The sequence below is a fragment of the Tachyglossus aculeatus genome, chromosome 3, assembly GCF_015852505.1.
Source record: "Tachyglossus aculeatus isolate mTacAcu1 chromosome 3, mTacAcu1.pri, whole genome shotgun sequence".
In the NCBI taxonomy this organism is placed as follows: domain Eukaryota; kingdom Metazoa; phylum Chordata; class Mammalia; order Monotremata; family Tachyglossidae; genus Tachyglossus; species Tachyglossus aculeatus.
In genome coordinates this window covers 96,501,874-96,528,642 of record NC_052068.1, presented here as the reverse complement: position 1 = coordinate 96,528,642, position 26,769 = coordinate 96,501,874, and the positions used below count along the sequence as shown (strand labels likewise).

The following is a 26,769-nucleotide window of genomic DNA, read 5'->3' as shown; positions in this document are numbered from 1 at the left end:
TGTGGTATTTATTAAACATTTATTATATGCCAAGCACTGTGCTAAGTGGGTAGGTACAGGAAGGTAGAGAAGCAACGTGGTTCAATGGAAAGAGCACAGGCTTTGGAGTCAGAGGTCATGGGTTCAAATCTTAGCTCCGCCAATTGTAAGCTGTGTGACTTTGGTCAAGTCACTTAACTTCTCTGTGCCTCAGATACCTCATCTGTAAAATGAGGATTAAGACTGTGAACCACCTGTGGGACAACCTGATCACCTTGTAATTTCCCCAGCGCTTAGAACAGTGCTTTGCACATAGTAAGTGCTTAATAAATGCCATTATTATTATTATTATTACAGGAGATCAGAACAGACTCACTCACTGTTCCAAGCTTGCAGAAGGCTAGTTGAGTTATTATTTTAAATTTAATGGAAATCCTATTTTATTTTGGGTATTTATTAATTCCCAGGGGGATGAAATAGATTTCTTTTGCTTCCGTCAAAACCAACCACCCGTATTAATGAGTTCCCACTTTCTGCATGCTATTCTATAGATGTTTTATGTTCTTCAAGCAGTCCAATAAAAGTAGGAAGATTCCTAACCAGTTAAACAGTGAACAAACTCATGTACCCAGTCGTGTTCCATCTGGAATGCTTCACTGTATTGAAAGAATTTAACGAACACCCACCTTCCACCTTGAGAGTTTTAAACAAAAATGTCAAGAACTCTGCACCCATTTTTACTCCCATAAAATAGTGAGGACCAACATCCTTACTTCATAAGCTATGAAACTGTGTGTGAAGAGCTTGAAAATAAATAGAATGCAACTGAAATTCATAATTAATGATTAGGTGTGGATTTGGTTTTCCTCTTAAAATAGTCTATAGGCTTTGAATATGATATTCCTGCATGATCCTGTGTGATATAACATTTTATGCTGAACCTCAGTTTTATTTAGTTCTAGTCACTCAAAAATACCAGAAGGTAGCAGAGCTTTGGTGCTTCTGAAACTGCTACTGTCCAGAAAGAAAACAATACACAGAGGAGCGTGTGGTAGGGGGAGAGATGGAGAGAGAGTGAGAGATCGGAAGGAGGGGGGGTGGAAAAGGGAGATTTTTATTGGAAGCAGTTAAAGTGGTTGCTATGAGACCTGCTCCAGCAAACAGTGAAACGGCAGCAAGCCTGATACTGATCGTTCTTATCTCTTGTACTAAACCTTTCCTTTTCCACAATTTTTAGAGTTGTTTCACATCATAGCAAGCACCTGACAGTTGTTGGGTTTTTTTTCTTCCCTCCTCCTCCGGCACTTCTTCTTCAGTCCCTGGTGTAAGATGGAGACAGAAAATGAAACCATCTGCTCCACAAGCAGTTCTTCAGGAGGGTCCAGAGAATACAAGGTGGTGATGCTAGGAGCAGGGGGAGTTGGGAAGAGCGGTAAGTTTTTTTCATTCCAAATATTGGCTAATGAGGGGTGAGGGGGGCAGGTCAACTTCTCAGGGGCAGGTCAACTTCTCCGAGCCAGGGAAATCATGATGTCAGTGCCGGGAAGGGTTTCGGCCGCAGCTAAGTACTGGGCTCCTGACAGACTGTAAAAAGGAGTTAGGATTGGAAATTCATTGCTGATGAGTCAGCAGAATTTAGTTGCCTACAGAATGCCTAGAGAGCACAGTCTCTTTTTCTTTTGGTACAGTATTTGCAGATGTTTGCTCATTGTGTGTTATTATGATCAACACTACATTATACTGCTTAAATTGCCACGGGGGGTGGCTAGGTGTTGTATGAACTATATTTGAGGTTAAAACACAAGTGTACATAATTGGGCAGGATGTAGACTTTCTCTCTCCCTCCCTCTCCCCTCTCTTGTTTTTATTTTCTCTCTTTCTTCTGGAAGTATGGTAGCTTTCAGTGTTTGTGCATGACATGTGTTGCTTATAACCATTTCCCCCTTTTTGAAGTTAGGCCTTCTAACAAGTAGGTTTCAAATGTCAGTATATAAATTGTTGGATTATGGGGATTGTTTGGGGTAGAAGAAGGGGTAGAAATAGATATGAGAGAGGGAATGAAGAGGGCCTAGTCAAAGTTTGATTGGCTGGAGGAAAGGAGAAGATGTTATGAGGATGCGAGAAGCAATGATTGGTGGAAGTCTTAAGAATTTGAATTTGATGCAGGTAACTAAAAGGGCACTTAAAAATTTCTGGTATCATGTGCTTACTCTATGAAAAGCATTGGGTAAAAACTATTTTAATGAATATACTTTAAGAAGACAAAATCTGTCCCAAAACGGGCTCACAATTAAAGGGAGCAGTGATTGGGTTGTAGAAAGAAATTAGCATGACAAAAAGGGCTTTTGTAAATGCTGATTTTCACAACTGTTTCAGACAGTTTGAGTGGGGGAATTTAGAGAGAATATAAGATCTCTAATGTAGAAGAGAACAGATCCTAGAGAGAGTTTAAATGTTGACCTAAAAGACATGATGTGGACCGCAGGATTCTGTGCACATTCATTCATTCATTCAATTGTATTTATTGAGTGCTTACTGTGTGCAGAACACTGTATTAAGTGCTTGGAAAGTACAGTTTGGCAACAGACACGGTCCCTACCCAACAATGGGCTCACAGTCTAGAAGGGGGACATGACACCTAGGGGAGAGAAGGGAGACTGTCATAACGATTAAGTTGTATAGGAAGGAGTTCAATTTAAAATAGCCAAAGGATGCTAACATGAAACCAGGAAATACTGAAAGTATCCTGAAAGAAGTTAGGGGAGAGATAAGCATATTGAGGGAGTAGATTTAGTGCCATAGGAAAGCAAAGGGAATTGGTCATTTTTCTCAAGGAAGTAGAAAATGAGATCATTGATAGGTTTTACACCCAAAAAGCTATCATTTTTTCAACCATGCATTCCTGCAACTCTGTTTAACACATGGTCAACTTGAATCTTGATCTATTGAATCAACAAAACAAACTGAAACACAGTAACTAGGAAAATAATCTAAAGACTGTGAGAAAGGGACATGGTGTAGAGTTGGGTGGAGTGACCTAGGGTAGGGTGGGGTGGGAGGAGGACAAAAAGAGACCACTCAATCAGAACTGATTTTAAAGCCACCTTGGCAAAGTGAGGTAAAAGGGGTGCCTTTGGTTACTAAACTATTTTCTCCCATATTTTCTTGTCATGTTTATCATATTGGCTTAGCTCATGATGCTTTTGTCTCCTCTTAAGAAACTTGAAAGGTTTATTTCATAATTTAAATCATATTTTAAAGCTTCAACCATGGGTGGGTAAGGGTCTGTGAAGTTTTCCTAGGAAGTCAAATGATTTGAATTTAAGCCCCCACATTTGCGTGCAAGCACCCCAGGATAGCATGGAGCATAATGGTGGCATCTTTCAAAGATATTTTCCTCTCTCCTAATATTAGAAGCACTGATTTATCACTGCCACTTACTCAAATAACCTGAGCTCTTGGAAGGAAATACTGAGTGCACTGTGTCTGCTTGTTAACATAGCTCTGAGCAAAAGGCCCAGACCATAATTAAATCTTTGGAAAATTACATTTTCAAATGTGATAAATTGGAATCTGAGTGCCCAAAGAACCTCAGAGAGGCCACAGAAAAGTTCCCAGAAGTCAAATTAGTCAAACTGGAATGATTAGCTATGCCAGGCAGGTTTTTTTTTTTTTTTTTTGACTATTCACTAATGTAAAATTACCGACAAATGTGGTTTAAATACTGGAGAAGCTTCAGATTGTCAAATCACGGCACAAATATGCAGACCATTTCTCTTTGGACGTTGCATTTAGTACTTCTTGTTCTACTAGCATGCCTATCCCCATCAATATTCGGTAAACAAAATAGATTACAATTCTTGCATTCAAATCATCCTAAAATACACTGCTTTGTTTTGCAGAAGATTGAAGATGGCACAAAACAAGCAGGGATATTCCTTCCCCTTAATGGTTGACAAAGTTTGATGGAATCTGTGCAGTGCGATTTCAATAAATATCCGTTTTCTTCAGAGAATAATCAAAAGATGGCAGCAATCTGTCCATCTTGTCTCTCTCATACCAATTCTGGAAGTATCTTTTACCAATTCACTGCTCCCTAGGGCTGAGAAAAGTGACTTTCTCCTAGAAATTTCATTCAAGGAGCCACTCATCTTAAGACAAATGATCTTTATTTTCACTTCTCTTTTCAGTGAACAAGCTGAAAAAAAGTTTAACATGCACTCTGTATTCCTTTACCATCAGATCATAATACACTTAAAAAAATTGCAACCTTGGAATATAAATTTTTAATTTAGGTAGACTGGTTCCTGACTGGCTTTATGTGCTGCTGAGTAGTCAATCTTTAGACCATCTGATAGCAAATTAACAGTATGAACTTAAACCAGTGAATTTGGTTGAGGCCAGCAGAAGTTTAAGATGAACCTTTCATATTATTTTACTTCATACACCTGTTTATAAGGGGGCATTTTTGAGGGGGTACAAAGCAATTGATTCTACTCTAGATCTGAAAGTGGACAGATCATTTCTTCCACCTGAACTCTGTTGTGCCTGTTTTTTCAGTGATTACAAACCCTTTCTTCAGCTGTAAAATGATTGCCTAACTGCCTGTCAGCTGGGTAGTTGATCAGTGCTTCACAAGAGAGTTGCAGGCTAGTGACAGTGTTTTCCATACAGTTTTCAGTGGTCCAAGTTCCTTTGTCGAAGAAACAAAACTTGAAAGATTTGAGAGCTGTGTTTGAACTCCGGGGAAGATTCTGGTTGCTCTAGAAATCAAACAGTGAAAGTTTCTATAAACTCTGCTTGTGTTTTAAGAAATCATGCTTCTAGATCCACAGAGAATGGCTGTTGTTATGAATGTGTAGGTAGAAGGCCTGATTCATTTAGTATGTTGTATAGGACACTTTTCTCAACAACCCTTCAGCTTGCAATGTTTTTTACCTTTAAGGTTCTTCCAGATCAGCTTTAGCCTGAAAGTAATCACCTTTCTTAAAGTGTTCTGTGAGAAATATATGCTATATCCAAGCATGCATACATATATATGGGTATGTATATGTGTATATATATGTATATAATTGAAGAGGTAAATGAGTTGTGTAGCTGAGTGAATTTGATTTCTTGTACTGAATTTTTTTGGTGTTTAAAAAGTAGATACTTTGACTAGTTATCAAGACTAACCTCCACACATGGGTTTGAATAGGTTTAAGCAAAAAAATATAGAGTAATAAGAAAAACAAAATTTAAGTTCTTTGGCTGCATGTTCAGCTATTATAATTTTGAAAAACAATCACTTGCTGTAAAAAACAACATGGTAACTGGAAGATCAAACAAGTTTAAGTAGTTTAAGTATTGAGTGGAAACTAAGGAACATATACTTTGTAAGAAAGATGTTTAAACTAGACTGTAGGTTCATTATGGGCTGGGAATGTATCTGCTAATTCTGTTGAATTTTACTCTTCCAAGTGCTGAGTCCAGTACTCTGCACATAAGTGCTCAAGAAATACCATTGATTTCTTTTTCTCCTCCTTCCCTTATTTAGCCAGAGGGTCACACAGCTTGAAACTTCTTGAATGCTTCTATGGGATTGTGTATTTGTGGGATCAAAATTTAGACCCCCTTGATTTTGGAAATTAGATTCATTTTTCCCCCAAAGAGTGGGATTAGCAGTTGACAGCTGGAAATAATCTGCTTTCAATCCCATGCGAGTTAGAACCAGACACAAGATAACCTTGAGAAGATTGAAATGTCAATTTAATTATTTGGTTTGTTCAAATAAATCAGCAATGGTAGATTTACACTAATTTAGGATTGGCTCTAATTTGCAGGAACCAATTCATTTAAGAGAAAATCATTAGAAAACTCCATACCCGCTGCACAATTCAGGGCTTGATCTCCTTCCAAATCACATTTGGACTATATCCCTATAAAGTACCTTGCTCTGGGTATATAATGCAGGTTTTACTGAGTGGCTCTGAGGGCATGTGGAAAGGTTTTTGTGAAGGTGTGGAAAGAAATATGAGTTGGATCGGGAATTGAATATCTGCTATTATTTCCAAATCGATGTTCCATACCTTAGTATTGATCAACTTTTGAATCTGGAGTAGTAATTTCAGTGACTATTGTAATGTCATGTTGCTACTTATAGCTGTAAATAATCCCTTCGTTCTATCTGACATGATGTGCTATGGCCTTTTAATACACACTCCATGCACCCCCAGCTTCCTATGGAAAGTACATTGAGAAATTGCCTGCAGCATTAAATCCTCAAAGTGTCTTCATAATGGACATGTGATTTACAAGTGTACATGTTTTCATCTTGAATCAATCCAGATTACAATTAATTGCAGCATGCTATCACACTAGGCTGTATAATCCATTTTGAATAGCAGTTTAGCTGTTATTTTTTTTTCTACAGCAGCTGGGCCACACTATTCGTATTTTATTGTCTAAATGGAAAAATGAGCCAACCATTTATAGTCTGGAAAATCCACAATTTAAAAAATCCTTCCTCATTTTAAAAATCTCTACTCTCCCCCCTGCCACTTCAGTCCTTCTGAGCACTCCGGTTTTCATTTACGTAAACATTGTGTATACTTTCTACTGTCTCGAATTTGTGTCTCCCCTGCTAGACAATTAAACTCCTTGAGGGCAGGGATCGTGTATATTAACTCTCTTTCTAGTACCTTCCTTACAGCCTATTTTACCTAACTGATTTCATACGGCAACACAGTCTGCACATTTTGCTCCTCTACCATCAATTTACTCACTGTACCTCAATTTCATTAATCTCAATGCTGATCACTTGCCCACATCCTCCCTCTAGGCTGGAACTCCCTCCCACTTCATGCATGAAAGACAACAAATCTCCCCACCTTCAAAGCCTTTTAAAAATCATCTCTCCCCCAAGAGACCTTTCCCGACTAAGCCCTCATTTCCCCTGGAGTGGAGCTGGAATGGGGACCTCAGGCACCTAGAGCCTCGGGAGTCGAGAACATCAGGAGTATAGAACCTTGATTATCTAGAACCCTAGAAGGCAGTGACACCCAAGAAACCAGGAAATTGGGAGTCAGGGACCTCAGACATCACATCACATCGGTGATCTAAAAACCTCAGTGATCTAGAACCTCGATGATCTGTTCTAGGTCACCGAGGTTCTAGACTTGGAAGGTTACCAGGGCAGCTCCAGAGCCCCAAGGCTCTAGGGTCCTTCGGCACCTGGAGGCTCTAGGCTCCCGAGGCAGCTCCAGGGGCCAGGGGATCTAGATTCCTAAGGCGGCTCTGGCATCTGGAGTCTCTGGGTTCATGAGGCTGCTCCAGCTCCTGGAGGCTTTAGGTTCCTGTGGTGAGTACTTTGTGTCCAACAAATGAACTCTCCCCTGCCAGGTAGCAGGTCTGGGTTCCATTCTTGATAAATGTTGTCCACTTTTTTAGGGTTGAATTATAGGATAGGCAGTCCATAGTAGGTTGTTAGAGGGGAAACTAAGAGCTATTTAGAGAATTTCTATATGCTATGTAGCACACTCCTATATAAAGAAGGGCAACTGTTGCATGTTTCTCCAAAACATCTTTTACCATGGTCAGAGCCCAGTGAGTGGAATGGATCGACCATCAGTCTGAATCAGTAGTGTCATTTATTTATGTTCTTATAATGTGGAAGACTACTTTATGGAAAGTTATGGAATATGCAGAATATAATATGGACTACAGGAAGGCAGAATGATGCATTAAACTGTGAGAATTATTGGTCATAGCCTTAATAAAGGTATTAAGAACTTTGTGCACAACACTCTACTAAACATTGGGAATGAATACTTCCTAATGGAATTAAGTGGACTTAGGCATGTTCCTTATCCCTCCGGGTGCTGCTCTACTTTAAAGGTTGAGTTTCATGGTGATTGTCACTCTTAGTGTCTCTAAGTGTCTACTTCTGTGTCACTCTGTCTACTTAGGTTAGTAAGTAGACACGAAAATGGTGAGAGCACATATTTTGAAACACAGGAAGCCAGGAAAAAAAAAGCAGTATGTAGCCCAATTTTTCTATCTCTTTACATTTTCAAAAGCTTAGATCTTTTCTAAATGTATGCAGATTATTCTTGCATTGTAGACTTGAAATAAGTAGTATAGAGTTTAGGTTTTTTGGCTCATTTTAATTTCCTTGTTTAAGGATTAATTAAGCTTGGATTTCTTTCTTTTTTTTGTCCAGTTAAAATCCAAACCTCATGCTAAACAGGGTTGCACATCCATCAGTCTTGAATATGCAGTCATTTTTAATTTGCTGCTTTTATGGTAGGTGATTTAACTACACCAGCTAATCCCTATTTAACTAATAATGTCCTCCACTTTCATCTTTATTGATTAATCATCTGTGGGAGTTTTTATATCCATTTTTCACTTAATTGTTCTAATCTGGAAAAAAAACCCTTCACTATTTATGATTTACCAACAAGAACTTGCTTTATTACATATCAATTAAAGATCTCAAAGCATTTTATAGATCACACACATTCGTCAAGAAGTAGATTGAATCATCATCTCTTTCAAAGGATATTTGTTGAGTATCTGCAATACGGCCTAAACAATGGGGAACACACCTTGTTTTATCATATGTTCTGGATGACCAAAATGAACTGAAATGTATAGTTGGAATGTTTTCTCCCACCACTGGAAAAATGAATCCAATTTTTAGAGATTATATTAAATACAAATCGGGAAAAGCATGATAGATGGATAAATGGATCTGAGGGTTTTAATCTCAAACCAGACAGAAACTCATTTTAGATGCAGTGGTATCTTGGACAGGAAAGTCAGCACCTATTCTCCTCTCTAGTCTGTAACAATTGGTGTTATATTACTCCTACCTTTTCCCACTGCCCGAGGACAATATTTTTGAGGATCTCAATTCTCGTCATTTTCCTGCCCATCCTGACAACATACCTGTGAAACAAGTAAAAAGCATATATATTCTTCTCTCTGTAAAATGGGTTAACAGGCTCAGTGTAGACTCATAAATTGAAGAGGAGTCTTTGCCAAAAAAAAAAATAAAACAAATACCAGAAGAGAATGTGTTGCTTCCCCTGTGTTCTTGTAGATAATACAGAGGGACTAAGGAGAAGAACTAATTGCTTTGGAACTTTTATGGAAACATCCTATTTCACATTTTCTTGTTGTAGAAACAATCTTGGGTTTAGAAAGATTAAATAGTGGACTTAAGTCACAGAAGAAATTTATAATCCCTGAGTTTCTAAAAAAGATGTTCAGTTCCCTAAACCACTAGGGAAAGTTGCCCATTATACCATATGTATGTGACTTACTATCTTGATAAAATGATTGGACTGAATGTAAATGAGGCTTGTATTGTGCATCTGAGCTAGTGATTTACATTAATTTACACATGATTTTATGTGTTTGCTCACATTGAATAATTTACAAATAAATTAAACTGTTGTTTCCAATTCTGCCTAATGCATGGGAAAGATGATGTATGACAATTTACTCATTAGTGTAGAACAACTGGGTTGACTGAAAACTGTGGAGTATATGGCAAGCTCAATCATGGAGTAATCCTTTCTCCTCCTCCCCACACTTTGAATTTCTCCATTTCCATTAACCCGACTTCCACACTTAACACACATGTATTGTACTCCTAGCCTCAGCATTTAAGTAAAATTTTATTTGGAATCTAATTTTTGTATACAGTTCTACTTCCTTCTGATATAGTTTTATCCACCTATACATATTACGTGTAGCTCTTCTTTGTTGCCTATATTAGATTGAGATCTCTGAGGGTAGGGAATGGGTGTTTTGCTGAAGAGAATATAGAGAAGTTCCACTCAACATACACCACAGCTTGATTTCTCTTCACTAACTCCCCAGTTGTATAATAGACCTAGAACCACTGACTCATGCCCTAGTATCTAGTTGTCCTTCTCTGAAAAGAACACTGCTCCTGGAAATTGTGCATGTGAAAAAAGAGCCACTCCTTTCTAAACTGTAGTATGCCACAATAGCTTTTCCTCAGAAAATGACTCCCAGACTGCTTAATGAGCTTGTTGTAGGCAGATAATTTGTCTGCTGTTGTACTGTACTCTACCAAGTGCTAAGTACAGTGATTTGCACATTTAAGTGCTCAGTAAATATGAATGAATGAATAGTAAGGCAGCTAACATTCCCACAAACCTCTCCTTCTTCTGCCCTACTTTACTGAATTCTCCATATAAACTAGGGAGGCTAGGAGGGAATGCCATAGTCTCTCACTAAAAAATATTAGTATTATACTGACCAAATGAGTTGTCAGAAAACTGGGAATTGTGACACCATCACAAGCTTACTTACACATTTTGACCTTTCCTCTCTGCAGTAATGAGAATTGTATGTGTGTGTTAGGTGGGGGGGGCAGGAGGTGAGTTCCCCTGTATTCCGGGCTACCTAGAATGCTTTGGAACTAAAACTGAGGATGCTGCAATACAAACAAAGAAAGTCAAGCATTTAAAGTAAGTGAGAGTTCTAAGACAGTGCAAGGAAGGCTGCAATACAAACAAAGAAAGTCAAGCATTTAAAGTAAGTGAGAGTTCTAAGACAGTGCAAGGAAGGCTGTCCAGGTTAGTTGGGTAAATCACAATTTTGGAGCATTTCTTACCATATTCAACAGCCTCTAATAAGTCCTAATCCTCCTTGACCTCTCAGCTGGCTTTGACACTGGGCCACCCTCATTCATTCATTCATTCAATCATATTTATTGCACACTTACTGTGTGCAGAGTACTGTACTAAGCGCTTGGGAAGTATAAGTTGGCAACATATAGAGATGGTCCTTTGGCTTCACTGACTTTGACTTCTTCTGGTTCTTCTATCACCCTGGCTGCAGCTCCTTTCACAGGCAGAAGGGAGTGGGAGAAGAGGAAAGGAGGGGTTTAGTCTGGAAGGCTTCTTGGAGGAGATGCACCTTCAATAAGACTTTGAAGGGGGAGAGGGTGATTGCCGGATTTGAGGAGGGAGGGCATTCCAGGCCAGATGCAGGATGTAGGCTAGGGGTCCGTGGCGAGGTAGGCAAGATTGAGGCATGATGAGAAGATTGGCATTAGACAAGCTAAGTGTCTGGGCTGGGTTGTAGAAAGAGAGTAGCAAGCTGAGGTAGGAGAGGGCAAGGTAGTGGAGTGCTTTAAAGTCAATGGTGAGGAGTTTTTGTTTGATACAGAGGTTGATAGCCAATCACTGGAGTTTTTTTAAAAGTGCAGTGACATGTCCTGAGTGCTTTTGTAGAAAAATGAGCTAGGCAGCAGAGTGAAGTATGGACTGGAGGGGGAAGAGACAGGAGGTCTGATGCAATAATTCAGGCAAGCTAGAATGCATGATCATATTAACATGGGAGCAGTTTGGATGGAGAGGAAAGAGAGAATTTTAGCAATGTTGTGAAGGTGGGACTGATAGGATTTAGTGATTGAATATATGGTTGAATGAGAGAGAGGAATCAAGGATAATGCCAAGACTGTGGTCTTGTGAGACAAGAAGGATGGTGCTGTCATCTACAGTGATGGGTAGGACAGAGTTTGGGAAGATAAGGAGTTCTGTTTTGAACATAATAATTATGGTATTTGTTAAGCACTTACTATGTGCCAAGCACTGTTCTAAGTGCTAGGGTAGATACAAGATAATCAGATTGTCCCACATGGGGCTCACAGTCTTAATCCCCATTTTACAGATGAGGTAACTGAGGCATAGAGAACTTAAATGGTTAGCGCAAGGTTGCACAGCAGACTAGCGGCAGAGCTGTGATTAGAACCCATGTTGTCTGGCTCCCAAGCCTATGCTCTTTCCACTAAGCCAAGCTGCTTCTCTTAAGCATGTTAAGCTATGTCACATATGTACTTGGATCTACACCCTTTGAGCATATGATATTTGCCCCACAACACATGTACATTTTGGTAAATTATTTGTGTTAATGTCTATCTCCTCCTCTAGTCTGTAAGCTTGCTGTGGGCAGGGTATGTGTCAAGCAATTCAGTCACATTTCCCCAAGCGCTTAGTACAGTGCTCTGCACACAGTAAGCACTCAATAAATGCTATTGATTGACAAAACTATTTTTGGTAAGACACAGGTTTATGGAACAAGTGGGGTTAGAAGTGAGTTTTACGTGAAAATTCTTTTCCCCAGGCCACACTCTCTCCCTGTATAGTAGGTGATCCAATGATTCCACTTCCTATTCCAAGAATATCACTTTTCCCCACATTTTCATAAACTGCTCCATTACAGTTGTCTTAAAGCAATGGCTAATAACATTGAAAATTAATAGAAAAATGATTGAATCCTACTGATTTGAAATGCAACACAACGTGCGGGTTGAGGTGGAAAGAATAGAGGAAATTGGGTTGTTTAACATAATAGTGATAATAATGGCATTTATTAAGACCTTACTATGATCAAAGTGCTGGGGTAGACACAACAAGTCTCTCCCTCATGGGGCTCAGTCTAATTGGGAAGGGGAACAGGTATAAAACCTCCATTTTACAAAGGAGAAAACCTAGGTACAGAAATGATTTGCCCAAAGTCAAACAATAGGTACTAGTTGTGGCAAGTGACGGAGCTGGGTTTAGAGCCCAAATCCTCTGACTCTCAGGTCTGGGGTCTTTCTGTTAAGCCATGAACACTGTAGCTACTTCAAACTGTATATTGTAGCCAACAAAACAATTTGCAGAGCATTAAATGTGAGTGCTAAAAATTGCAATTGGCAAAGCTAGAACTCAACATTTTATTGCTCACTGTTAATATTTAGTGAGCACTTAAAGGATTAGAGGGACTTTATTGGGCAAGTGGTCAATGGAAAATGCTGACAGAACACTGCATTCATGAAATAGTAATTGGCCTGTTAGGGAGAACAGAAGCAAATATGCAAACAGAGGTGAGGCTATGGAGAGAGAAACACACGTACACATATAGTTCCCCTATAACTAGGATGTGCATTTTTGTTGAATCTTAAGGAAAATCTAAAATGTAGTATGAACACCCTGACAGGTTCCTCATATACAAACATTTCTGCTCACATGGTATTCTGTACAGAAACACACTGTCTGAAGAACATTCCCTAACGCTATTCTAATTTTATGTATGATTACTTATTTTCTTTTATTTTAAGGCATTTAAATGCTTACTCTGTGCCAAATATGGTTCTAAGCTCTGGAGTAGGTTAAGTTTATCAGGTTGTGTACAGTTCCTATTCCACATGGGGCTTACAGTCTAAAATGGAGGGAGGAAAACTAAATCCTCCTCTTTCAGATGAGGTAACTGATGCCCAGGGAGGTTAAATGATTCTTATTCTTTATCTTTCATGGTACCGTTAAGCGTTTTCTATGTGCCAGGCACTGTACTAAACACTGGGATAGATACAAGCTAATCAGATAGGACACTGTCTGTGTCTCACATGGGACTCTGCCTTAATCCCCATTTTACAGGTGAGGTAACTGAGACACAGAGAAGTGAAATGACTTGCCCAAGATCTCATAGTAGACAAGTGACAGAGCTGGGATTAGATCCCAGGTCCTTCTAAAGAGAAGCAGCATGCCTTAGTGGCTTGGGAGTCAGAGGATGTGGGTTCTAATACCACCTCCACAACTTGCCTGCTGTGTGACCTTGAGCAAGTCACTTAACTTATCTATGCCTCAGTTACCTCATCTGTAAAATAGGGATTAAAAGTGTGAGCCCCATGTGGGACAACCCGATTACGCTGTAACTACCTCAGCACTTAGAACAGTGCTTGGCACATAGTAAGCACTTAACAAATACTATTATTATTATTATTATTATTATCATTGTTATTCTGACGCCCAGGCTCTACTCACCAAGCCACGCTGCATCCCCGTCGATTCTATACAAGAGTTGATCAGTTATTGATAAAAAAAACCACATTTTATTTATACTGGAATTGGTGGGGATTGTCCAAAGTACCTTTAAATACCTGGATATTCTGATCAGATCAAATGATATGCACGGGGATGGAGGTGGGAGCAAAACAAGACATTTCATACCGTGGTGATTGTGAGAATCCAGTTCACCTTGATTCACATCATTCATCTTGATGTGGAGATCCCTGGGCTAAGGTGGGGAAACATCCTGCTGGTCAAAAGAACAGGCATATGGGGCAGCTGTCCCTGTGCCCTACTCATTTTCCTGCTCCCTTGCTGTGGGAACTAACACCAGTCCTTGAGCCCAACTAGCTTCCTGGGACACCTGTAATAATAATAATAATAATAATAATAATGGCATTTGTTAAGCACTTACTATGTGCAAAGCACTGTTCTAAGTGCTGGGGAGGATACAAGGTGATCAGTTTGTCCCACGTGGGGCTCACAGTCTTCATCTCCATTTTATAGATGAGGGAGCTGGGGCACAGAGAAGTTAAGTGACTTGCCCAAAGTCACACAGCTGACAATTGGTGGAGCTGGAATTCAAACCCATGGCCTCTGATTCCCAAGCCCGTACTCTTTCCATTGAACCATGCTGCTTCTCTGTAGTTCAGCCCCATGTCACAACTTCAGGAGGTAGCTGGAACCACCTTGGAACAGAGTTCTTTTGGCTTGCAAAGCATTGGAACCCCAACCCCCAATAAAGCAGGAGATGTCTTTGTGCTCCAGTGCTGCTCTCAGGCTCCTTTTCTGATTTGTAGCTCAGTGGTTTACTCATGGTTGATGTGGAATCTCTGGGTTTTCTGTTGTAACATTGATAATAAGAAGTCTGACATGTGCTTGCGTACTTGAACTACAAGTACCACTGAGTAATGATTTGTATATGCAATATATGCAATTATATGATGTATATATACATCATTAGTCAATGGTATTTATTGAGACCTTACTGTGTGTGGAGAATTGTACTAAGGGCTTAGGAGAGTGCCATACAACAGAGGTGGCAGTCATGTTCCCTGCCTATAATGACCTTATGGTTTGGAGGGGGTGAGAGATCTGTATAGATCTCAATATATATGTGTGTATGTGATTTTAGAAAATTATACAGATATTTTAGGATTGGAACCATCCTTTCCCGTCTAAAGCATTGTATGATGACCACCCTCTTTCTCCTCACCTTCCTCAACTGTTCTTGCTCATTTTCCAAAGTTAGAACGAGAGCAGGTTTAATAGATGCTCAGTTTTAAGTCCAATTACTTTAATTCCAGAAATTTGGGGATTTTTATACTCCTCCTGTCTCCCTCCACACACTTATCTTCAATAGGGAAGAAAGCATGGCATAGTGGAAAGAGCATGGGCCTGGGTTCTAATCCTAGCTTTGCCACTTATCTGTTGGGTGACCTTAGGCAAATCACTTAATTTCTCTGTGCTTCAGTTAACTCACTTGTAAAATGGGGATTCAATCTTACTTCCTCCTACATTTGAGGAGACCCATTAGGGAGAAGGACTGTGTCCAATCTAGTGAAATTGCATCTATCATGGCACTTAATACAGTGCCTGGCACATAGTAAGCAATTAAAAAGTACCATTACAAAAAATAAGGCACAAAGCGGGGATGGAGTTCTGATGTTTAAACTAAAATATGTTCTGGCTTGAAGTAGGGAGCAATTATTTTTTTTCTTAATGGTATTTGTTAAGCACTAATGTGCCAGGCGCTGTTCTAAGCACTAGGGTAGATACAAGGTAATCAGGTTGGATACAGTCCACATACTACATGGGGCTCAGTTGTAATCCCCATTTTACAGATGAGGGAGCTGAGGCACACAGAAGTAAAGTGACTTGTTCATAGTCACACAGCACATAAATGGCAATGCTGGGACAAGAACCCAGGTCCTTCTGACTTCCAAGCCAGTGCTCTACCCATTAGGCCATGCTGAAGATGTCCTTGTGAGATCTGGGTAAGTCCAGGCCATATATTACACAGGCCATATATTACACAGTTTGTACCCAACTTCTCTATAAGCATTGCATTTGCACTGAAACTAGATACCCTATTATCATTCACTCTGCTTTTTTGGTTTGTTTTTTTTCCATTTTCTTGTCTTTCTCCACCCATTGTTGGATATTCTGCTGCCTAAGTAGCTCTATATCACTGACAAAAATCTTTGGTTAAGGATAGTAATTTCCATATGCAGGCTGGTATATAACCTTGGTCTCCTTTAGACTTATTGATAGTCCGTAGAATTTTGCTGGTTCTGCAGAGTGATTCATAATCATTTGCTTGTCGTCTTTCGTGTGTGCTTCCAGGGCACAGTAATCAGCATATATCAGCTGCAGGATGACTGATTCAAGGACTTTCTATGGTACTCGTAGATTGTTGAGTGAAAAGGGTTTTTCAGAGAGCCAGAATCACTTTCTAACAGAAGCTTCCAGAATCCTTGCTCCTTAAAGGAGGACAAATAAGACTGAGAACGCTTATAACCTTGCTTTAACCCATGGGTGATGGGATGTGATGGGTGATAAGGCATATTAAGGATGTAGAGAGTATATAGAGAAGCAGTGTGGCTCAGTGGAAAGAGCGTGGGCTTGGGAGTCAGAAGTCATGGGATCTAATCCCAGCTCTGCCACTTGTCAATTGTGTGACTTTGGGCAAATCACTTTACTTCTCTGGGCCTCAGTTACCTCATTTGTTAAATGGGGATTAAGACTGTGAGCCTCACCTGGGACAACCTGATCACCTTGTATTCCCCCCAGCACTTGGAACAGTGCTTTGCACAGAGTAAGCACTTAACAATTATTATTATTATTATTATTATTATAAAAAGTACATAAGAAACCAGAAAGTTCAAATGGACCCATGCAAATATAATTTACAGAGGATTCTTTATCTCCAAAGGGAAACTAGACTGAACAGAGTGAAATTAAGTTTCTTTTAATATGATTTCTTGTAGGAGGTCTCAAAGAAAGTTAGCTTCTCTGCCCTGATTATATGTGTTCATTCACAGACAGATTGACTTTTCCTCAATATATAAACCTTTTGCTGGACTAGTGAAACTAGGATAATTCTTCCGGGTCCTTCAGAAACATTCAGATAGCATTTTCTAGGTTGGACCAGAGATTAAACATTATCAAGTTATCAGTGTATTTGTTAGAACACTGTCAACCCCTTGAGCAGTATATTTAAAAAAAGTAAAGTTATGGCATGATGCTAAATGAACTTGTCTATTATTCTAAATTGATATTTTTTAAGTGCTTACTATGCATCAAGCACTGTTCTAGGCACTGGGGTAGGTACAAATTAATTATGTAGGACATACTCCATGGCTTACATGTGATTGTCACATTTGAATATTAGTGGGGGAAACCATGAGATGAGGACATGGCACACTGCAGTCTATTTGGGGTAGGGATATTGAGGATTAGCTATCCCAAATAAAGACACTCAGATAATGATACAGAACAAGCAGCAATTGCTTTTGTGGGGGTGTCTCAAATACTGGTCTCTCCCTGCCAGAGGCATCTGCTGCTTGACAGACCACCAGAGCATTTGCCTCAATTCTTCCCCCCCACCCTGCCCCCAAATCTTCATCTGAGGCCAAAACCTTGATGTGGAATGCATTGTGAATATATCTATGTGCTCCTCTATGAACATCCATCACCCTTCTTCTCCCTCCTCAGACACACTCCCTCTCACGGGAACCATAACCCACTCCACAGTTTTTTATTTGTCAGAGAAAAAGTTTGAAAGACCATAATTTATAGGGATACCATTTGTAAAAATCATTTTTGGCAGTTGGCCACGCTGAGGCAAAGTGAAGAACGTGACTGAATAAATGGTGATGAATACTACTGACCAGATTTGGTAGTCTTCATCCCATTCAGTGCAAATTCAAGATAATGATCATGGAAAATTTCATGAATAATTCATTATAATTTTAATAAAGAAACCATTGTTGACGAATCATGAAGTGATTCATGATCCTTGAATATTTTTTTCTTTATGCTGTGAACCCTTTCTTCCTTTATCCTCCAACTCTCTTCTCTACCATCAGTAATCTTTCTCCTGCCCCCACAATTCCACTGAAAATTCCCTCTCCCAGGTCACCTATAAGTTCTTTTTGATCAAATCCAAATCTATCTTAATACTCCAAGACTTTCCAGCTGCCTTTTAATGCTGTGGGCCACCCTTTTCTCTTGAAATCCCTAACCTATCTATGCTTCTCTCCCAATTCTCTTTCTACTTTTCTGGCTGTCTACTGCAATAGATTGTAAGCTCATTGTGGGCAGGGATCATCTCCCAATTCTATTGTACTCTACCAAGCACTTAGTACAGGCTTCTACAGATCAATCAATGGTAATTATTGACTGCTTACTGTGTGCAGAGCACTGTACTAAGTACCTGGGAGAGTACAGTATAACAGAAATAGTGGACACATTCCTTGCCACTGACGGGTTTACAATCTAGAGGGAAGATAGATCATAATATACATAATTTTAATATATAATTTAAAGCTATGTAAATAGGTTTTGTGGGATTGGAGCAGAGTGAATACCAAATGTCCAAAGGTCGCAAATTCAAGTGCGTAGATAAAGCCCAAGGAAAATGAGCCGGGGACAAAATGTCTTAATCAAGGAAGGTCTCTTGGAGATGTGACCTTAATAACGCTTTGGTGGAGAGAGAGAGAGGTGTCTGACATATGGAGGGAGTGGGAGTTTCAGGGCAGAGAGAGGATGTGGTAAAGTGGTTGGCAGAGAGATGACATCGGGGAACAGTGAGTAAGCTGGTGCTAGAGGAGTGGAGTGTGAGGGCTGGGTTGTTGTAGGAGATTAGTGAAGTGAGGTAGATTGGGGCAAGCTGATTGAGCACGTTAAACTGATGCATAGTGCTCTATAAGCATCCTTTATTGAAAAAAAGAAGAACAGTGTGAAGACAAAAATGATCCTCTTTGAGATCTCTGTATGAATCCATTGCTATTTTTCATATTAGGTTTTATTTTCCTCATATACCGCTTGTTGGATTTATTAGTAAAAGTATTTTACTGGAATTATATGGGCATTGAAGGGATCCAGATCACACTAGTTTGTCTCCAGGTATTTCTTCACCACAAAGTATATGTATGTGAATCTCGTATTGAGAGCATAATGTATGCAGAGCACTTTACTAAGAGCTTGAAAGAGTACAGTATAACAGTGTTGGTAGACACATTTCCTGTCCAAAACAAGCTTACACTCTAGAAGTGGAGAAAAGACATTAATATAAATTACAGATATGTACATAAGTGCTGTGGAGCTGAAGGAGGGGTATATACAGGGCTCAAATTCAAACACAAGGGTGATGCAGAAGCGAATGGGAGAAGAGGAAATGACAGCCTAGCTGAGGAAGGCCCCTGGAGGAGATGTGCCTTCAATAAGGCTTTGAAGTTGTAGAGAATGATTGTCAGATTTGAGGAGGGAGGGCATTCCAGGTCAGAGGCGGGTCAGGGATGAAAGGTCGGTATTGAGATAGACAACATCAAGGTTCAGTCGATCATATTTCTTGAACACTTCTGTGTGCAGAACACTGTACTAAGTGCTTGGGAGAATATAACACTAAACACAATCCCCGCCCACAGTGAGCTTAGAGTTGACTTGAGAAGAGCATAGTGTGTGGGCTGGGTTGTAGTAGTAAACCAGGGAGGTAAAGGTAGGAGGGGATGAGTTAACTGAGTGCTTTTAAAGCAGATGGTAAGAAAAAATACAGTCTATTAAAACTTTTTTTGCTTTTTTGGCTGTCAGGGAAGAGATGATCATGTGAGTATGAGCTCTAAGAAAGTATAGCTATGAGTTAATTTATTTCTTTTCTACTGACCTCAGTTATGGTGGCCCAATAATTAAATGGGCATTTTCCATGCATTACCAAATCTCTACTCCACATAATCTCTTGAAATCCATAGGGGCTTCACAATTGGGGATGACAAGGACTTAAATTACTCAGGGGATTAAAATCAAGTCATTGTTTTTTTTTTTTCCTGCCATCTCCCTCTCTCTAGGGGGTATTGGCAGGGAGAGAGAGCAGCCCACAAATAGTCCAAGACAGGACTGTCTGAAAAGCACTTTACTAAGCTCTTAGGAGTTCTGTCCTAGCCTAAGGTGAAAGTTTTTTTCATTTTTCCTGGGCCCATGAAGTGTAGGGAAAGGATTAGGAGAGAGGCTAAGGGAGTGTTGTGCATGAGTAGTTGTTTGTGCACTGCTGGGATTTGTGGACTTTGAGTGCAGTCATGTACTTCTGAGCTTGCATGAGACTTGGTGTTACAACAGCTGCCTCACTGGTTGGGTGCCATAACTAATAATTGTGCTATTAAATGCTTACTATGTGCCAAACAATGGGTGAAGTAGATACAGTAAAATCAGATAAGGCACAGTCCCTGTCCCACTTTGGGCTCACAGGTAGTACAGTTATTGGAATCCATTTTACAGATGAGAAAACTGGGGCACAGAGAAGGTAGGTGACTTACCCAAGGTCACAAATCAGGAAAATAGAGGAGCCAGGATTATTTTTAAGATTGTATTATTATTATTATTATTATTATTATTATTATTATTATTGTTAAGTGCTTACTATGTGTCAAGCACTATTCTAGTGCTGTATTAGAATTCAGGTCTGTTGCTCTTGGGCCCATGCTATTTTCACTAAGCCACACTGCTCCAAAAACTCTACCCCAGGCTTGTTAGCAGGGTTAGGCTGTCTGAAATGGCCTGGTATGTTAGAGTACAAACCTTCCCATCATATCCCAAGCTCTTACAAGACTCTAGGCAAGGTGGATGGGACTGTATCTGTACTGCCCGACACACTAGGAAAACCTATCTGTAGTGTGCAGAATGGCAACAGTCCATTGTTAAATCCTCTCACTTGGAATAGGATGATTATTTGGAAAGAAAAATGAAGACACTTTAGCAGGCCTCTACAAACCCAATGCCACCCAAATCAGATGGCTACTGATAGTACTAAGTTTCAGAGACCCCTTTGGCAATCCCTGTTTATTCAAACAAATACATAAATCACAATAACTAGTAAATATTAAAAAAGTGTCTGCCTTGTGGGAATGACTGGTGTTTGTACTTCTTTCCATCCCTGGAGACATTCATAATTCTTTGTTGTAAAACTGATAAGAAGCAAACAATAGATGTAAAGGAATAATAAGAGCACACACAAAAGAATTCTTTGTGGAAATTGGCAGAATCAGTATATTAGCTGTGTGTGTTTCCAGCTGGACCTCTGACCTTTCCTGATACAATTAATGTCATTTATTGTTCTCTTACTGTATGCAGAGCACTGTACTAAGCACTTGTAACCTATAAACACCAGAGCTGTTTTTGAAAGGTGGGACCAGTCTGCAGGAGCTGAGGTGGGAAGGGAATGAACATTTGAAAATGAACATCAGATGCTTTTGCATCTAAGCCCTTTAAGCACTTGCCATTCAACCTCACAACACCCATATACAGAACTGTAATATTTTTATGTTAATGTCTATCTCCCCCTCTAGAATTTAAGCTCCTTCATCAGCAATGGCATTTATTGTGCACTTACTGTGTGCAAAGCACAATACTAGGCACTTGGGAAAGTATAGTACAATGGAGTAGATAGAACATTCCCTGACCACAATGAACTTGGAGTCTAGAGGAGGAGGCAGATATTAGTATAATCATTGACAATATATAATGTATAAATATGTACACATGTGGTGTGGGGCAAATTACAAATGCCTGAAGGTCACAGATGTTCGAAGTGTTAGAAAGCTGGGAAAAAAGGGCTTCACTTGTAAAGGTTTCTTGGAGGAGATGTGTCCTTTAGGCTTCAAAGTTGGGGAATGTGGTGGTCTGGCACACATGGATGGGGAGGGAGTTCCAGGCCAGAGAGAGGGCTTGGTCAAGGGGTCGTTGGTGAGATAGATGAGATCCAGTCACAGTGAGAAAGCTGGTGCTAGAGAAATGAAGTGTGTGGACTGGGCTATAATAGGAGATCAGTAAATTAAGATAGAATGAGGTAGGCTGATTTGAGTTTCTTAAAGCCGGTGTTCAGGAGTTTCTGTTGCAGTTGGGCAGCTACTTTAATTTCCTGTGGAGTGGGGAGACTTGGACTCCTTGTATGCAGAGAATGTGTGTACCAACTCTGTTGAATTCTGCCTTCCAAAGTGTTTAGTACAGTGCTCTTTCCACAATACGTGCTCAATAAATACCATTGATTGATATAAAAGCAGTTGGTGCTGTAGCAGTCTCAGACTGGGGACAGGCCAGCTGAAAAACAGATTGTTTTGGTATAAGCCAAACAAATGACCACCTCATGCACAAGTCAGTAAAGTTGTATTGTCTGGAAGAGATGTTTTGACTAGTGCTACATATTTTTTTTCAGTCCTGACCAAGAGCCCCATCTGAGCAAGGAATTGGGTTAGACCTGGGGTTATCTTAGCTTTACCCCAGCACTTGGCCCATAAACACTCTAGGCTGTAAGATCACTGTGGGCAAGGAATGGGTCTACCAACAAGTTGTATTGTACTATCTCAGGCACTTAGTACAGTGCTCAGCACACAGTTAGCCACAATTACCATTATTAGTAGCAATTTGTCCCCAATAACATTTTTTTTTGGCAGTCACCAAATATCTGCAGATGAAATGGAACATAATCTCTCCTTCTGGTTAACATCTATTAAGTTCCTTAGGTAAGGTCAGTCCTGCAGAAAATGGATATAGACAATACAACACTGGCCACAAATCTAGCATCTTCCAAGAATATGAAAATAATAATTTCTTGAGCTTGAATGTTCCTAAGGGCTAATAAAGTGTGATAGCATTCTTCATAGAATAGCTAAAAAATAACTGTGACTATCACCTAATTGGTATATGGTTTTCTGGCCCAAATTTTCAAATGCCCCAGCTAGATATAGAGTGGAAGGGCTTGCATCATGGCAAAAACAGGCATATTAAACTCCAGAAAATTCCTGATATGGATAATGGAATTGACAGGTCTTAGCTTCAGATTCATATTTTAGAGGGTGGTGGTGAAGAAAAGAAAAGAAGATTTTTAAGCAGTTTCAGTGGGACTTACAAATGCTCAGATTTCAGGATTTCTTCAGCTAAATGGGTGAAGCTGAGTCTCCTTACCTTGTTTGTGTTAAGTGCATGGTGCGTGCGTGTGTGTGTGTGTGTGTGTGTGTGTGTGTGTGTGAGAGAGAGAGAGAGAGAAAGAGAGACACACACAATGGTTGTGAGCATTGTTGGACAAGAGTACTGGAGAGTCTTAAGAACATGAGTAATACTTTTATCTGGATTAAGCTAGTGGCAATCAATCAGTGGCATTGTTGAGCACTTACTCTATGCAGAGCACTATATAAGTGCTTAGGAAAGAGTTTGTAGGTATGTTTCCTGCCCATGTGGAGCTTTACAGCCTACAGGGGATAGCACTGAATAATGTGGTGGTCTCCACTCCTTGACATCCAACTACAGTCAATTAATAATATTTATCGAGCACTTACTGTGTTCAGAGCACTGTACTAAGCACTTGGGAGATTACAATGCAACAGAGTTGGTAGGTACTTTCCCTGACCACCGTGAGCTTACAGTTTAATGAAGTCCCTACTAACATCCAGTTTATTCCCGTTAGTGTGTATGCTTATCTAGCTTGTGGGTTCAAAGTAGAGGCAACATTAGTTGGGCATCCACTTGGTGCAGTGCACTGTAGTAGGAATTTGGGAACTACAGAAAAATAAAATGACACATTTCCTACCTACAGTGAGTTTGCACTCCAAAGGGAGGGAGGGATATATAATTATTTATGAAGATATACTGAAACTTTTAGTAGTGTGAGTGTGGGTAATATGACTTTGTCAGGAATCTCCATCAATCCCCAAGGTCAGTCAATGTTAATTACTGAGCACTTGCTATGTGCAGGACACTGTACTAAGCACTTGAAAGAGTACAATGCAACAGAATTAGCAGGCAAATTCCCTGACATAACAAGTTTAAAGTCTACTCAACACTTGAAATGTCCTTATTCAAGTTTAGTTCGTTCCCTCCTTATCAAAATTCGGTGACAGTTTACCCAATGACACCTTTTAATATACAGAACCATAGCCACTTCTCTTAAAGTTAAAACCCACAGTGATCCAGAACTTTGGCATAGAACCTAAATTGTTTAGATTAAAAAGGGTGTATTGTATTCAACACAACGCCTTCAAATAAGTGGCCACCTTTTATGTTAATTTTTCAAACTGTTTTTTTTCTCCAAATACATTAGATTTCAATAAATCCTTGATTCAAGCTCTCATCCTATCCCGTCTGGACTACTGCACTAGCCTTCTCTCTGATCTCCCATCCTCGTGTCTCTCTCCACTTCAATCCATACTTCATGCTGCTGCCCAGATTATCTTTGTCCAGAAACGCTCTGGACATATTACTCCCCTCCTCAAAAACCTCCAATGGCTACCGATCAATCTGCGCATCAGGCAGAAACTCCTCACCCTGGGCTTCAAGGCTCTCCATCACCTCGCCCCCTCCTACCTCACCTCCCTTCTCTCCTTCTACTGCCCAGCCCGCACCCTCCGCTCCTCCACCACTAATCTCCTCACTGTACCTCGCTCTCGCCTGTCCCGCCATCGACCCCCGGCCCACGTCATCCCCCGGGCCTGGAATGCCCTCCCTCTGCCCCTCCGCCAAGCTAGCTCTCTTCCTCCCTTCAAGGCCCTGCTGAGAGCTCACCTCCTCCAGGAGGCCTTCCCAGACTGAGCCCCTTCTTTCCTGTCCCCCTCGTCCCCCTCTCCATCCCCCCATCTTACCTCCTTCCCTTCCCCACAGCACCTGTATATATGTATATATGGTTGTACATATTTATTACTCTATTTATTTATTTATTTATTTATTTTACTTGTACATTTCTAGCCTACTTATTTTATCTTGTTGGTATGTTTGGTTCTGTTCTCTGTCTCCCCCTTTTAGACTGTGAGCCCACTGTTGGGCAGGGACTGTCTCTATGTGATGCCAATTTGTACTTCCCAAGCGCTTAGTACAGTGCTCTGCACATAGTAAGCGCTCAATAAATACGATTGATTGATTGATTGATTGATTGATCTTGTTTACGCAAACCATGAAACTAATGTAATTGTTTGCATAGTGGGTAGAACAAACATGTGGTTTCACTAATTTCATAAATATGTTTACTGTTTACAACGTGTGGTATGAAGATGCTACAATGTAAATCTAGTTTTATTACAGGGCAATTACTCAATGATTGGATATGTGTTCCCGAAATTACTCTGACAATTTCAAGACAGCTGCTGAGCAGCTAAACTCAGGACATATGAATTTTATGGGTCACTTTTCATGTATGTTGAATCATTTATAAACGGGACATTAAAATAATTGTAATGTACATCTTAAAGATTAAAATGTAATGAATAGTAATAATAATAGTAGTATTTAGGTGCTTATCATATAACAAGCACTGTGATAAACTCCAGGGCAGAAACAGGTTAATCAGGTCAGAGACAGTCCCTGTTCCACATGGCACTTAGTCCAAGTAGGAGGGAGAATAGACATTTTACCCCCCACTTAACAGGTGAAAAAACTGAGGCATCGAGAGTAGTAGTAATAGTAGTTACTCTAGGAGAAGCAGTCAGGCTTAGTGGAAAGAGCATGGGTTTGGGAGTCAGAGGACATGGGTTCTAATTCCGGCTCTGCTACTTTTCAGGTGTGTGACTTTGGGCAAGTCATTTAACTTCTCTGTGCCTCAATAACCTCATCTGTAAAATGGGGATTAAGACTGTGAGCCCCACGTAGGACAACCTGATTACCTTATTTCTCCCCCAGGGCTTAGAACAGTGCTTGACACATGGTAAGTGCTTAACATATTCCATCCTCATTATTGTTATTATTATTATTACTATTATTATTGTTGTTATGTGCTTATTGAGTTCACAGCATGGTGAGAGAATACACAGGTGGGAATTAAATATATTCCCTGTCCTTTGGGAGGCTCACAATCTAAGAGGTCACATAGCAGACAGGTGGTAGAGTCAGGACTTGAAACCAGGTCCTCTGACTCCTTGGTCTACATTCTTTCCACTAGATACTACTCCTTCAGTGTTATGTTATGAAGTCGGAGGTCATGGGTTCGAATCCCAGCTCCGCCAATTGTCAGCTGTGTGACTTTGGGCAAGTCACTTAACTTCTCTGTGCCCCAGTTCCCTCATCTGTAAAATGGGGATGAAGACTGTGAGCCCACGTGGGACAACCTGATCACCTTGTATCCTCCTCAGTGCTTAGAACAGTGCTTTGCACATAGTAAGCGCTTAACAAATGCCATCATTATTATTATTGTTATTATGGAGAGTATTCTTAGATCTTAAGTTAGATTATCAGGAATTTGCTGTTACATTAAGCTTGTAACAGAACATTCATGGAAACAAAGTCTGTAATCCTTGTGACTTTATTTTGGCAAACCATTTGACATTTGTCCGGCACCTTAATGTCTTTAAAATACTTAACCTTTAATTGTCTTAGGTCTTCAACCATAAAAGTCCAATATCTTTTTTGTAATTGTTGGTATACATGTTCTTAGACTGTCACTGCAACCTACTCTTTGCGTTAAAACGTTTGGTTCTACACAGAATATGGATAAAGCTCTTGGGTAAATGATCTTTATGAGGTCACAGAATTCTACTATCTAGGCAGCCCACTGTCTAATGATGCAAGGCACAAAGCCTCTAAGAGGTCTTCCCTGAGTAAGCCCTCCTTTCCCTTTCTCCCACTCTCTTCTGCGATGCCCTAATTTTCTCCCCACTTTCAGCACCACAGCACTTATGTATATATCTGTAATTTATACTGATGTCTGTCTCCTGCTATAACTGTAAGCTTGTTGTAGGCAGAG

At 40.0% G+C, this 26,769-nt stretch overlaps 1 protein-coding gene across 2 annotated transcripts in view; it reads left to right on the top strand.

Annotated features, from left to right (window-relative positions):
* Window positions 1-1,178: 1,178 nt before the first annotated feature.
* RIT2 (Ras like without CAAX 2) overlaps window positions 1,179-26,769 on the top strand; it is a 341,404-nt gene continuing 315,813 nt past the window's right edge. Inside the window, exon 1 of one of the 2 annotated variants that reach the window (XM_038744086.1) lies at window positions 1,179-1,411. In XM_038744086.1, the coding sequence (XP_038600014.1) occupies window positions 1,309-1,411 (103 nt within the window). In that variant the 5' untranslated portion in view covers window positions 1,179-1,308. Of the gene's footprint in view, window positions 1,412-7,259; window positions 7,319-26,769 lie in introns of those variants that run through there. The other variant, XM_038744087.1, reaches the window with a different exon arrangement.